Below are 15,987 nucleotides of genomic sequence, written 5' to 3' on the forward strand. Positions count from 1 at the left end.
TTAAATATACATTTAATGTGCTTAAATATCGAAAACCATACACATATATAATCGATAACAACTAGACATCATCATCACTATCCATATCCTATGAAAATATATACAAAAAAGGGCATAAAACTCAAAATCACATACGTAAACAAACATCACAAAGGTGCACAGTCCAATGGTTGTATTTGTTATCTGGTTACTATAACGACATCTCCACCAATCACGTAATATCCATGGGCCAGTCCCCTTTATCCTCCAATCACCGTGGGCTAGGAGAAAAAGCGCACATGACTTCTTTGCACATGCCTATATCTGTGTCTCCTCCTCCTTTTACTCCTCCACCTCTTTTCTTTTCACATGACTATATGTAGTTGTGACTTTTCCATGTGTTTGTTGTGTCTTCTGAGCAGTTTGTCAGCTTTTGGACTCCTTTAAGGGTATGTGTCCACGTTCAGGATTGCATCAGGATTTGGTCAGGATTTCATGCAGGTAAAATCCTGACCAAATCTGCACCTGAGGCCACTGGCAGGTCACCTGCGTTGTCCTTGCGTTTTTTCTGCAATGTAAGGACATGCTGCGTTCTTAAAAGACGCGCCGCATGTGCGTTTTCGCGGGTATGCCACATGCGTCTTTTAATGCATAGTGGAGACGGGATTTCATGAAATCCCCTCCACTATGCTGTAACATCTGGACGCTGAGCTTTTGATGCTGCGGCTCAACGCAGCGTCAAAAACGCAGGGTTTCTTGAACATGGAAACATACCCTTAAGGTGTTTTCTATGTGTTTTCTATGTGTTTGTATGTGTTTGTGTTTGCCTGCCATTGGTTTCAATGGGGTTCAACGGTGTTTGTCGAACGTTCGACGAACATTTGTCGAACACGCCCCAATTCGATGAACCAAACCGAACTCGAACACTAGGGGGGTGGCTCAACACTACTCTTCAGTGCAGGGCTGCTCACAACATTCACAATTTTCAGATGTGCTTTTCAAACCTGTTTGCTAGACCTGGAGCTAATGCACCAAGCTGTCAGACAGCCATGAGCCACAATTCATGGGACCATGAGCCACATGTGGCTCCCAAGCTACAGGTTGGGGACCCCTGCTATAAAGGAATAGGTGTAAAACGCTGCAGAATCCACACAAAGAATTGACATGCTGCGAAAAATAAACTGCTGCGTTTCTGCTCTGAATTTTCTGCAGCATGTGCACTGCGGATTTGGTTTTCCATAGGTTTACATGGAACTGTACACCGCATGGAAAACTGCAGCCAAATCCGCAAGGCGTGCACATACCCTTAAAGTTCTTGTGAAATACAAAAAATTTCCCAGAAAGTTTAGTTAGTACTTTTTAATAGTAAAGTTCCTATTAGACTGTTAGACTTCTTTTAAACTGCTTTTTTGTGCCATCTAGTGGAAATTACAGTAAATGGCTACTCACTAAAATAATGCTGTTGCATGATTAAAGAGTACCTTTCACCAGTTTGAGCATGTTAAACTGGCCCCATCATGAAATAGTGGTTGCAAACGTAGTGTTTATTTTCGTGGGTTTCCTCCGGGTTCTCCGGTTTCCTCCCACATTCCAAAGACATACTGATAGGGAATTTAGATTGTGAGCCCCAACGGGGACAGCGACGATAATGTGTGCAACCTGTAAAGCGCTGCGGAATATGTTAGCGCTATATAAAAATAAAGATTATTATTATTATTAATTTCTCATCTCCTTTGCTGTGATATTAGCATAAATTAGAATCTAAACTTTACAAACTAAAATAAAGGGGATGTTAGCAGAGATTCTTCCCTGAAATCATTGACTTTTTACCCTGCATGATATTGACCAATCATATGCAGGAAGTGTCATGCAGGGGGGAAAATGCTTAGATCATGCTTTTTTTCTGTGTGAGACATGTAATGACAAAGAGCCCTGCTCTCCTCACTGATCTCTGCATTACATTTGTAGAGTACAGCAGATATTTGTTTTTCATGACCTTATGTACTGAAGGCTCTTCAGTCACCATGCCTCTTCCTGCTATTAGAGTGCCAAAACACAGGAGAAAAGCAGTGCTGGAGAGCTTATCTCAGTAGAATACACCGGGGCCAGGCTGCAGCTATGACATACTCTCTGGGTGTTTGCTTTTTTCTCCCTATGACAAGGCAGTGTTTTGATTGGTCAATGTTATAAAGGAAAAAAAAATTCTGTAGTATATGCCTACTTGGCCATGGCGTACATGCACCTTAATTCAATAGTATTGGTGTGCTGGTACATATATTTTTTTCATATACTTATATTTGTTCTGGTGCTGTGTTCATGAACAGATGTTGGTTCAGCTGTTGTATTCATGTACTGATATAAGTTTTGGTTATGTATTAATGCTCTGCTCTTGGATCTGATGCTGTATTCATGCACTGATAGTGGTTTTGGTGATATATTCTTGCACTGAAGTTGCTTCTGGTGCTATATTCACATACCATTTTTGGTTCTAGTGCTGTGTCCTTATATTGATGATGGTTCTGGTGCTGTATTAATGTAGTGATGGATTTTATGGTGCTGCATTCATGTACAGCTGATGGTTCCAGTGCTATATTCATTTACCGGTGCTGAAACTTATGCTGCATTCATGTAGTTATGTTGGTTCTGGTGCCATGCTCATATACTGATTGTGGCTCTGGTGCTGAAGTCATGTACTCATGCTGGTTCTCGTGCTGTATTCATGTACTGATGGTGGTTTATGTGATATATTTGTGTACAAATGTTAGTTATAGCCTTATTAATGTAATCCATAATAATTCTGGTGATAGATTCATGCACTGATGGCTGTTTTGGTGATGTACTCATGTACTGATGCTGGTTGTGGTGCTATATTCATGTGGTAATGTTGGTTCTGGTATTGTGTTCATGTATTTATTTTGATTCTGATGCTGTATTCATGGATTGATGTTAGTTCTGGTGCTGTATTCATGTACTGATGTTAGTTTTGTTCTGTATTCTTTTGTTGATGATGGTTTTGGTACTCTATTCCTGTACTGAGTGTATTTCTGGTGCTTTTGCATGTACTGATGTTGATTCTGGTCCTGATCTTTAACATATGAAATAATCCATAGCCTGTCAGATGCCATGTGACATGGCTATGTCAATAAAATAACATACCACCTGAAAAGTTATGGTTTGCTAAATCTGTATCTATATTATAAATTTTAAAAATATGTATATTGTTGGCTTGACAGAAATGTAGGAGTCCTACCTTGGTTTGTTGTGTATGAGACACAAGTCTCCTGTCTTTGCAGGAGTGTATAATTTAGAATATCTATGATACTGAATATGCACATGTAGGTTGAGAAGTATATAATGAGTGTAATGGGGTGAGGGCACAAAGCTTCAGATGCATTTTAGGAAATTACTGCTCTATATTTTAACCCCTTCACGACATGCACTGTACTAGTACGGCTTATGTCGTGTCTCCCCCTTTGATGTGGGCTCCGTCGGTGAGCCCACATCAAAGTCGCGACTCGCGACATGTCAGCTGTTTTGTACAGCTGATATGTGCGCGCAATAGCAGCGGGTGAAATCGCGATTCACCAGCTGCTATTAACCGGTTAAAAGCCGCTGTCAAATGCTGACAGCGGCATTTAACTACTGCTTCTGGCCGGGCGGCCGGAAATGAACACATCGCCGACCCCGTCACATGATCGGGGGTCGGCAATGCGTCAGGATGGTAACCATAGAGGTCCTTGAGAACTCTATGGTTATTGATGCCGGCCTGCTGTGAGTGCCCTCCTGTGGTCGGCGCTCATATCAAGCCTGCATTTCAGCGACATAGCAGCGATCTGATGATCGCTGATATGTAGCTGAGCTGATCGACTGGTGCCAGCTTCTAGCCTCCCATGGAGGCTATTGAAGCATGGCTAAAGTTACAAAATTTTTTTTAAAATATAAAAAAAAAAAAATAAATAAGAGTTTAACCCCTTAACCTGCTGTTCTGTTGGTCAAAAATGACCGACTTTGAACTTCAATATTCTTTAAAATATTCAAGATGCGGCTCTGAAACCCGTGGCCGACCGACCCATCCTCATTTAAGTCAATCAACCACAAGTTTCAGAACCGCATCTTGAACACCCCAAAAAATACCAAAGTTCAAAATAGGTCTCCCCAGACCGAACAAAACAGCAGGGTTAAGCCCCGATGGTGGTTTGCACGTTAATGACCGGGCCAATTTTTACAATTCTGACCACTGTCCCTTTATGAGGTTATAACCCTTGAATGCTTTAACGGATCTTGGCGATTCTGACATTGTTTTCTTGTGACATATTGTACTTCATGGTAGTGGTAAAATTTATTCGATATAACGTGCGTTTATTTGTGAAAAAAATGGAAATTTGGCGAAAATTTTGAAAATTTTGCAATTTTCCAACTTTAAATTTTTATGCCCTTAAATCACAGATATGTCACGCAAAATACTTAATAAGTAACATTTCCCACATGTCTACTTTACATCAGCACAATTTTGGAACCAAAATTTTTTTTTGTTAGGGAGTTATAAGGGTTAAAAGTTGACCAGCAATTTCTCATTTTTACAACACCATTTTTTTTTAGGGACCACATCTCATTTGAAGTTATTTTTAGGGGTCTATATGATAGAAAATACCCAAGTGTGACACCATTCTAAAAACTGCACCACTCAAGGTGCTCAAAACCACATTCAAAAAGTTTATTAACCCTTCAGGGGTTTCACAGGAATTTTTGGAATGTTTAAATAAAAATGAATATTTAACTTTTTTTCACACAAAATGTATTTCAGCTCCAATTTGTTTTATTTTACCAAGGGTAACAGGATAAAATGGATGCCAAAAGTTGTTGTACAATCTGTCCTGAGTACGCTGATACCCGATATGTGGGGGTAAACCACTGTTTGGGCGCATGGCAGAGCTCGGAAGGAAAGGAGCGCCATTTGACTTTTCAATTCAAAATTGACAGGAATTGAGATGGGACGCCATGTTGCGTTTGGAGAGCCCCTCATGTGCCTAATCATTGAAACCCCCCACAAGTGACACCATTTTGGAAAGTAGACACCCTAAGGAACTTATCTAGATGTGTGGTGACCACTTTGACCCACCAAGTGCTTCACAGAAGTTTATAATGCAGAGCCGTAAAAATAAAAAATCATATTTTTTCACAAAAATGAATTTTCGCCCCCAATTTTTTATTTTCCCAAGAGTAAGAGAAGAAATTGGACCTCAAAAATTTTTGTCCAATTTGTCCTGAGTACGCTGATACCCCATATATGGGTGTAAACCATTGTTTGGGCGTATGTCAGAGCTCGGAAGGGAAGGAGCGCCATTTTACTTTTCAATGCAAAATTGACTGGAATTGAGATGGGATGCCATGTTGCGTTTGGAGAGCCCCTGATGTGCCTAAACATTGGAATTCCTCACAAGTGACACCATTTTGGAAAGTAGACCCCTTAAGGAACTTGTGTAGATGTGTGGTGAGCACTTTGACCCAACAAGTGCTTCACAGAAGTTTATAATGCAGAGCCGTAAAAATAAAAAATCATATTTTTTCACAAAAATGATCTTTTCGCCCCAAATTTTTTATTTTCCCAAGGGTAAGAGAAGAAATTAGACCACAAAAGTTGTTGTGAAATTTGTCCTGAGTGCGACGATACCCCATGGGGGTAAACCACTTTTTGGGCGCATAGCAGAGGTCGGAAGGGAAGGAGCGCCATTTGACTTTTCAATGCAAAATTGACTGGAATTAAGATGGGACGCCATGTTGGTTTGGAGAGCCCCTGATGTGCCTAAACATTAAAACCCCCAACAAGTGACACCATTTTGGAAACTAGACCCCCTAAGGAACTTATCTAGATGTGTTTTGAGAGCTTTGAACCCCCAAGTGTTTCACTACAGTTTATAACGCAGAGCCGTGAAAATAATTTTTTTTTTTGCGCAAAAATTATTTTTTAGCCCCCAGTTTCGTATTTTCACAAGGGTAACAGAATAAATTGGACCCCAAAAGTTGTTTTCCAATTTGTCCTGAGTACGCTGATACTCAATATGTGGGGAAGAACCACTGTTTGGGCGCATGGCAGAGCTCGGAAGGGAAGGAGCGCCATTTGGAATGCAGACTTAAATGGATTGGTCTGCAGGCGTCACGTTGCATTTGCAGAGCCCCTGATGTACCCAAACAGTACAAACCCCCCACAAGTGACCCCATATTAGAAACTAGACCTCCCAAGGAACTTATCTACATGGGTTGTGAGAACTTTGAACCCCTAAGTGTTTCACTACAGTTTATAACGCAGAGCCGTGAAAATAAAAATTCTTTTTTTTTTTTCACAAAAATGATTTTTTAGCCCCCAGCTTTGTATTTTTACAAGGGTGACAGAATAAATTGGACCCCAAAAGTTGTTGTCCAATTTGTCCTGAGTACGCTGATATCCCATATGTGGGGGGAACCACTGTTTGGGCGCATGGCAGAGCTCGGAAGGGAAGGAGCGCCATTTGGAATGCAGACTTAGATGGATTGGTCTGCAGGCGTCACGTTGCATTTGCAGAGCCCCTGATGTACCCAAACAGTACAAACCCCCCACAAGTGACCTCATATTGGAAACTAGACCTCCCAAGGAACTTATCTAGATGTGTTGTGAAAACTTTGAACCCCCAAGTGTTTCACTACAGTTTACAACGCAGAGCCGTGAAAATATAAAATCCTTTTTTTTCCCACAAAAATGATTTTTAGCCCCCCAAATTTTTATTTTCCCAAGGATAACAAGAGAACTTGGACCCAAAAAGTTGTTGTCCAATTTGTCTTGAGTACGCTGATACCCCATATGTTGGGGTAAACCCCTGTTTGGGCGCACGGGAGAGCTCGGAAGTGAAGGAGCACTGTTTTACTTTTTCAATGCAGAATTGGCTGGAATTGAGATCGGACGCCATGTCGCGTTTGGAGAGCCCCTGATGTGCCTGAACAGTGGAAACTCCCCAATTCTACCTGAAACCCTAATCCAAACGCACCCCTAATCCTAATCCCAACTGTAACCCTAACCACACACTTAACCCTGACACACCCCTAATTCTAATCCCAACCCTAATTCCAACCGTAAATGTAATCCAAACCCTAACCCTAGCCCTAACCCTAGCCCTAACCCTAACCCTAGCCCTAACCCTAATGGGAAAATGGAAATAAATACATTTTTTTTAATTTTATTATTTTTCCCTATGGCTAGGTTCACATTGCGTTAGGGCAATCCATTTAGCGCTAGCGCTAGCGGATTGCACTAACGCAATGTCTTTTTAGGTGTCGCATTTAGTGCTTGCGTTAACGTCCCCGCTCTGGAAGATCGGGGATCAGACCTCGGGCGCGCCGTGGACGCTGCAAGCAGCGTCCGAGGCGCGCCACAAAAGAATGGCACCTTGCTAGCGCGAGCCGAAAATGGCACGCTCTAGCGATGCGCTACACCCAAAAATCACATTGCTGTAAATGGGTGCGCTAACGGACCCGTTGGACAGCGTTAATTGCGTCATTTTCGCCGTGCAACGCTGTCCGTTAGCGTTAACCCATTAACGCAATGTGAACCTAGCCTAACTAAGGGGGTGATGAAGGGGGGTTTGATTTACTTTTATAGCGTTTTTTATATCGGATTTTTATGATTGGCAGCCGTCACACACTAAAAGACGCTTTTTATTGCAAAAAAGTTTTTGCGTCTCCACATTTTGAGACCTATAATTTTTCCATATTTTGGTCCACAGAGTCATGTGTGGTCTTGTTTTTTGCGGGACGAGTTGACGTTTTTATTGGTAACATTTTCGGACACGTGACAGTTTTTGATCGCTTTTTATTCCGATTTTTTGTGATGCAGAATGACCAAAAATCAGCTATTCATGAATTTCTTTTGGGGGAGGCGTTTATACCGTTCTACGTTTGGTAAAATTGATAAAGCAGTTTTATTCTTCGGGTCAGTACGATTACAGCGATACCTCATTTATATCTTTTTTTATGTTTTGGCGCTTTTATACGATAAAAGCTATTTTATAGAAAAAATAATTATTTTGGCATCGCTTTATTCTGAGGACTATAACTTTTTTATTTTTTTGGTTATGATGATATATGGTGGCTCATTTTTTGCGGGACAAGATGACGTTTTCAGCGGTACCATGGTTATTTATATCCGTCTTTTTGATCGCGTGTTATTCCACTTTTTGTTCGGCGGTATGATAATAAAGCGTTTTTTGGCTCGTTTTTTTTTTTTCTTACGCCATTCACTGAAGGGGTTAACTAGTGGGCCAGTTTTATAGGTTGGGTCGTTACGGACGTGGCGATACTAAATATGTGTACTTTTATTGTTTTTTTTGTTTTTTTTAGATAAAGAAATGTATTTATGGGAATAATTTTTTTTTTCTTCTTTATTTAGGAATTTTTTTTTTTTTTTTTTTTACACGTGTGGAAATTTTGTTTTTTACACTTACACTTTGTCCCAGGGGGGACATCACAGATCACCGATCTGACTGTGTGCACAGCACTCTGTCAGATCGGTGATCTGACAAACAGCCGGGCAGGATTAGAGCTGCAGCTGCAGCCTGCTCCTGACCCGGAAGTGCTCCCTGCAGGACCCGGATGCAGCCCCGTGGCCATTTTGGATCCGGGGCCTGCAGGGAGAAGACGCTCGGTACACGGTGAGTACATCACCGTGTACCGATCGGCTCAGGGAAGCACGCAGGGAGCCCCCTCCCTGCGCGATGCTTCCCTGCACCGCCGACACACCGCGATCATCTTTGATCGCGGTGTGCCGGGTGTTAATGTGCCGGGAGTGGTCCGTGACCGCTCTTGGCACATAGTGCCGGATGTCAGCTGCGATAGGCAGCTGACACCCGGCTGCGATCGGCCGCGCTCCCCCCGTGAGCGCGGCCGATCGCTATGACGTACTGGGATTAAGGGGTTAAATCACCCCCCTTTCGTCCCATCCAAAATAAAACAATAAAAAAAAACCCAAACCTACACATATTTGGTATCGCCGCGTTCAGAATCGCCCGATCTATCAATAAAAAAAGCGTTAACATGATTGCTAAACAGCGTAGCGAGAAAACAATTAGCAAGAATTACTTTTTTTGGTCGCTGCAACATTGCATTAAAATGCAATAACGGGTGATCAAAAGAACGTATCTGCACAAAAGTGGTATCATTAAAAATGTCAGCTCGGCATGCAAAAAATAAACCCTCACCCGACCCCCATATCACGAAAACTAGAGATGCTACGGGTATCGGAAAATGGCACTTTTTTTTTTAGCAAAGTTTTGAATTTTTTTCACCACTTAGATAAAAAATAACCTAGACATGTTAGGTGTCTATGAACTCATAATGACCTGGAGAATCATAATATCAGTTCACTTTTAGCATTTAGTGAAGCTAGCAAAAAAGCCAAACAAATAACAAGTGTGGGATTGCACTTTTTGTGCAATTTCACCACACATTTTTTTTCCCGTTTTCTAGTACAAGACATGGTTAAGGCAATGGTGTTGTTCAAAAGTACAACTCGCTCCGCGAAAAATAAGCTCTCACATGACCATATTGATGAAAAAATAAAAAAGTTATGGCTCTGGGAAGGAGGGGAGTGAAAAATGAAAACGCAAAAACGAAAAAGGGCCATGGCATGAAGGGGTTAATATTTATTTAGAATCCATACCAGCATATTGTATATTTGAAATACTATACTGCCAAAAATTTCAGAAGTCTCAGTTGACACCACAATTGTAATAAGGGATTTCCTGTTGCTTTTCTATTAATCTCATACATAGATGAAAGTATGGGAAAGTCACTGAGTAAGGTGATTCACCAATGAATTCAATATATACTCACAACAACTGGATCCATCCACATGTGTGTAATTGCATCTTCAGGAGTTGACTTCATATAGATGTTGCATTGTGGGTGGTTATTAAGAATGCTTGCATAATTTTTGCATTCATCTGGATAACAGAGACATTTTTAAGAACATCATATGTCATCTTTACTTTTCTATTTTGACTGGAAGGTATCAAACACTGTGTCAGTGTCATGTCTCCAATTATTCAAGGAACAATACTGGCAAAACATAACGAGTACCTGTCACTTGCTCAAAACAATTGAGATAAATATCTTAAAAATCCATGAGTTCTGATTCTTCTGCTCTTTTCCATTTTGCACTCCGTCACTCCATTTCAGAGATATTCACTTTTTTTTAGTGCAGTATGTGGAATCTCTGCTTGTAGTGCAACTCGGAATTTCTTCACAGTCTTCTCTGGAGGCATGTACGCTTTCACCACTCCTATATGCTGCCAACTACGGCATGTAGAAGAGAGGTATGAAAGTGTGCATGCCCCTAGAGAAGACCGTGAAGAAATACCCAATTGCGCTACAAGCAGAGATTCCACATACTGGACTACAAGAAAAGATTTGACATACTGCACTCAAGAAGAAACAAATGTGATTATCTCTTTAATAGAGTGACACAGAGCAAAACTGAAAAGTGTAGCAGAATATGGGTAGCGCAGGGAGTTTAACACATTATTTAACTCAATTTTTAGCAAGTGACAAGTCCCTTTTAAATACTGTGTTTTTACCTTGTGCAAAGATTAAGGGTGCAATTCCGAGCAAAGAGCACCAATGTAAGATTCCATGCGTCATGTGCCACCTCTCAAACCCTGAATTAGATATAACAGAGTCCAGGGCCGCCATCAGGGCATTAGTGCCCTTTGTAGGGTATGGATCCCAGTTAGCAGAAAAAAAGAGGCAAGGCCAGACCAAGTCAGAGCCCTCATTCTTTTGCTTCTGCTCACCTGGCCCCAGGTGCAGTGGTGGGTTGCGATGCACGTATTGGCAAAGGGTGTTTTCCTCAAGCTCCATGGCTGTCAAATCAGAATTGCAGGGGCGCTCCCTCCACCTCTTCCATGATATGCTGTGATAGCGATGGCGCCTGCATGTACGCACGCTGGATACTGGAAGTGATACTGCAGATGATCACCTGAGAGGTAAGTACGAAAACCCTTTTTTTCATATAGTGAATTAAATGTGGGAGGGTGAGCAAATGATGATGAATTGAGGGTGGGGGACAGTAAATGATGATGTATTGAGGTGGAGGCGTCCAAATGATGAATTGGGTGTGTGAGAAGCAAATGACGATGAATTGAGGGTGGGGGACAGTTAATGATGATGTATTTAGGTGAGGGACTACAAATAATGTGATGTATAAGGTATGAGGGAGACAATGATGGTGTTTTGAGGGTGCTGGATGGGGGACAGCAAATTATGTACTGAGGGTGGGGGAGCGCAAATAATGAGGAATTGGGGTCGGGAGAGCAAATAATGCTATATTTAATGTGGTGGAGAGCAAATTATGAATTTAGGGTGGTGGACATGGGTCAGCAATTGATGAATTGAAGATGGGGTGGAGAGAGAAAATGATGAATTGAGCGTGGGGAACAGCAAATGATGAATTGGGGTGGGAGAGCAAATAGTGATGAATTGGGGTGGGGGAGAGTAAATGATTATGAATTGAAACTGAACGGTCGAGGAAAGTAAATGATGATGAATTGAGACTGAGGGATGGGGTACAACAAATGATGATGAATTGAGACTTGGGGTGGGGGAGAGCAAATAATGATGACTTCTAGGGTAAGGTGTTGGGGAGAGTAAATGATGATGTATTAAGGGTGAGGGAGAGCAAATGATTAATTGAGGGGGTCCTATTAGTGTGCATGGTGGCACTATATCGCTTTTTTCCTTATCTGGCATAGTGTAGAAGTTGGGGAAAAGTGGAAAATGTGCTCTTGAATCAGTGTTCTAGGTAACTGTGTTATTTTATGGTTAGATGAGTCCTGGCTGGAAAAAGTGATGGCGGTCTGTGCTGGATGAAGAAAAGTAAAGATGAAGGTCTTCAGTTACAGCTGTCACTGGTGAATCAGTGTGTTACCTGCATACTGACACTGTACACCATATACTATGTACATAGCTACTGTGTATAATGTCACTGTGGTGATCACTGTATTACACTGACACTATATACAGAGCTCCGATATATAATGTGACTGGTGATTCCTGTATTACCTATACACTGACAGTGCATACAGCGCTCCTGTGTATGTCACTGGGGAGTCTCTGTATTACCTATATACTTACACTATACACTGTGCAATATGTACAGAGCTCCTATGTATAATGTCACTGGTGATCACTGTATTACCTGTACACTTTCACTATATACAGAGCTCCTGTGTTTAATGTCACCCGTGATTACTGTATTACCTGTACTCTGACACTATATACAGCGCTTTTGTGTACAATGTCAATGGTGATCACTTTATTACCTGTACACTATATACAGAGCTCCTGTGTATAATGTCACTGGTGATCACTGTATTACCTGTACACTGACACTATATACAGAGCTCATGTGTATAATGTCACTGATGATCACTGTATTACCTGTATACTGACACTATATAAAGATCTTCTGTGTATAGTGTCACTGGTGACCACTGTATAACCTGTAAACTGACACTATATACAGAGCTTCTGTGTATAATGTCTCCTGTGATCACTGTATTACCTGTACACTGACAATATATACAGAGCTCCTGTGTTTAATGTCACTGGTGATCATTGTATTTCCTGTGCACTGACACTATATACAGACCTCCGGTGTATAATGTGACTGGTAATCCCTGTATTACATGTACACTATACACTATATACATAGTTTCTGTGTATAATATCTTTGGTGAGCCCTGTATTATCTGTAGACTGTTACTATATGCAGAGCTCCCATGTATAATGTTACTGGTGATAACTGTATTACCTGTACACTATAAACAGAGCTCCTGTGTATAATGTCATCAGTGATCACTCTATTGCTTGTACACTGACATTTCATACAGAGCTCCTGTGAACAATGTCTGCTGTGATCACTGTATTACCTGTAGACTGACAATGTATACAGAGCTCCTGTGAACAATGTCACCGGCGATCACTCTATTAATGGTGCATGGACACTGTATACAGAGCTCCTGTATATAATGTCTCTGGGGATCATTGTATTACCTGTACACTATATACAGAGCTCTTGTGCATAATGTCACTGGTGATCCCTGTATTACCTATACACTATACACAGAGCTCCTGTGTATAATGTCAGTGGTGTTCACTGTATTGCCTGTACCCTGACACTATATACAGAGATCTTGTGTAAAATGTCACTGATGATCCCTATATTACCTGTACACTGACAGGATATACATAGTTCCTGTGTATAATGTCACTGGTGATCACTGTATTACCTGTATACTATATGCAGAGCTTCAGTGTATAATGTCAGTGGTGATCACTGTGTTAATTGTATACTGACACTATACACTGTATACTATATACAGAGCTCCTGTGTATAATGGCACTTATGGTAATATTAGTATTGTGGATCTTTTATTAATGATCAGTATGGTAATATTCATTCACTATGTGGTTGTAATATATGGTCTGGTAACGGTGTGGTGGTATTTGTTCCTTGTATGTGGTAATATTCGGTCACTATGTGGTGGTAATATGTGATCTGGTCATGGTGAGGCAGTATTTGTCCCTTGTTTGTGGTATTATTTGGACACTATGTGGTGTTAATATGTGGTCTGGTCATGTATTTGTTCCTCGTATCTGATATTATTGGTTGTAATCTAAAAAGAGTATTGGATAGCTTATCAAATGTTTAATAGGTTAGACTAGAGTAGGGCTCTGCCAAAACTTGCTACCTTGTTGTGGTGGTGGTTTAAAAAATCTTTTGGCCAAAACAAAAGCTGATAGCTATGTATATGATATGGTGTTCAATTGGAACTGTTAATGTGTGACTGGTGTGAAGAACATTGCGCAGAAGTGGAGTTTTTCCAAGAGTATGGTGTGGGACAGTGGAAGGTTGAGGGGTGGAGGTGGAGCTGGAGTAGAGCCTAGTCGGAGTCTCAAGGGAGCCTGAAAATGTTGCCAGTATGGAGCCCAGAAATTCCTGGTGGCAGCCCTGACAGATTCTGTTATGTCTGAAGTAATTACTAAAAATATAACCATAATACATACAAAACTGATTGTAATCCAATACAGTTTTGAAATTTCAAAATGTGGTAGAAATTATAGTAGAACATGAATTGAACTATTCCAACCCAATATATTGCAAGAGTAAAGACTCACTATTCATTCACTATTCAGTATTCAAGCTTTTAAGCCAAGAGTAACACAGAAATGTTTAAAATAATCTTTAAATTATATTATTTTCTTTGCTTAGGTTTCATTCTTGGTATTGGGTTAGAAAAAAATGGATGTAAAACACTGATCATATTCACTGTGTAAAATAGGCAAGGCCATGTATTGTCTATTCAGGAGTATTGGGTGGCTGCAGAAATGTGTGAATATCTTATACCATGTATTGTCTATTCAGGAGTATAGGGTGGCTGCAGAAATGTGTGAATATCTTATAGCATAAGTCATATAAGTCAAATTCTCTCTTTGATTTTGAACTACAAATATATACTTTCAATTGTGTTGAAATATCCAGTCATTGTTGAAATTTACACATATACAAATATTTTTTGCACCTGTTGACTCCAGAATTTCATTAATGCAGGTTGAATTTTTCTGTAGTACCTCGAGGGCATCTTCAAATTCTTCATATAATATGTCTGGTTCTGTAAAATTCTGTACAGACGTCAATAATTATTGTGAGGAGATTATAGTATCTATTATATTGTAAAGTATATGTGTGTTTATATTTTTAATGAGATGTGTACATTAGATTTTTTAATTTCTATGGTTTTAGTCATGACTTGAGGTACTCTCTGCTTTGGTATAGCGTCAGGCATAAAAAGCCCTGTTACTGTTTGGCACATGCACTTTATATGGAAACCATGGGCAGAACCTAGACACACTAAAAAGGACCATGAGTGATATATTTCATTATACCTATGAGCTTAAGTCCACTTGGATTAATTTCATATGATGCTTTTGATTTGTATGTGTCCCTCTATGTTAGTCCTGCTTGAATTTTTAAATTTGTTTTAATATTTGGAAATAAATACTGATTATTTTAAATTTTTTGGATGGATCCTCTTTTTCCCTGATTACCTTTATTGGGGGAGGTGTTCATTTATCTGAATTTATCTGACACATAAAAAGAACAAAAATGTTTTGGGTGAAACTGTATAAATGATCAAAGGGATAATTTGAGATGAAAGCAACATTACAGCTATAAGCAAACAAAAACAAACGTTTTGTTGTATTTTTACTATTTTATGGTTTTGCTCCTGCATCTACCTATTTGATAATGGTGCTGCAGATTGGTTTTCATTTATAAGAACTAGATGAACAAAAATGTGAATAGAAATGTTACGGATTACCTGAGCATAAAATCATATTATAATGGCTCAAAATTCTTAATTGTAATAACAGGTATGAATGCAGTATCCAATACTAACGTATTGCAGCATATGGCATAAATGATTAAACAATTGTAGGCTCAATTTACCTAATAAAATCAGTAAAATGTAGCTTAAAAATATTAAAAGACTAAAGAAAAACTTAAAACTTTAATACACCCCCTTATTCCCAATCTAAAAGAAAAAAAAAAGAAAAAACGAAGCATAAAGCTTCTACAAAAGGTATTTCTACATACATAAAAGTCAAGATAGTGGCAGAGAAGACCCTGGTGGACCTATCTAGGCTTGCACAAGATCAATCGTCCTACTGATCTAAAGTCCATCAAATTGCCATGGCTTGAGATCAAGCAGAAGGCCATTAAAAAAAGTATCATCTACCAAAATATTTCCTATTTGATCCCATACAGTAAAAGCCAGAATTGCTGTTTTTCAATCACCACATCAACCTTAAAAAATGCAAACAAAACATAATATGTACCTTTAAATGAATACAGATTGGCATGCCAAAAAAAAGTTATCAATCAATCTATCCTGCATAATCATGTTTTTAGTTAATTTGTACTTT

General features: G+C 39.9%; 1 protein-coding gene across 1 annotated transcript in view; it reads right to left on the reverse strand.

The window, feature by feature from the left end:
• The window catches only part of SPIC (Spi-C transcription factor), a 52,403-nt gene extending 37,593 nt beyond the window's left edge, over positions 1-14,810 (reverse strand). Inside the window, exons 1-3 of the mRNA XM_069762314.1 lie at positions 14,778-14,810; positions 14,586-14,685; positions 9,841-9,947 (exon numbers count right to left, since the gene is read on the reverse strand). Coding sequence (XP_069618415.1) covers positions 9,841-9,947; positions 14,586-14,685; positions 14,778-14,810 — 240 coding nt within the window. The remainder of the gene's footprint in view (positions 1-9,840; positions 9,948-14,585; positions 14,686-14,777) is intronic.
• Positions 14,811-15,987: the final 1,177 nt, after the last annotated feature.

This window comes from Ranitomeya imitator, chromosome 4 (genome assembly GCF_032444005.1).
Source record: "Ranitomeya imitator isolate aRanImi1 chromosome 4, aRanImi1.pri, whole genome shotgun sequence".
NCBI classification, from domain to species: Eukaryota; Metazoa; Chordata; class Amphibia; order Anura; family Dendrobatidae; genus Ranitomeya; species Ranitomeya imitator.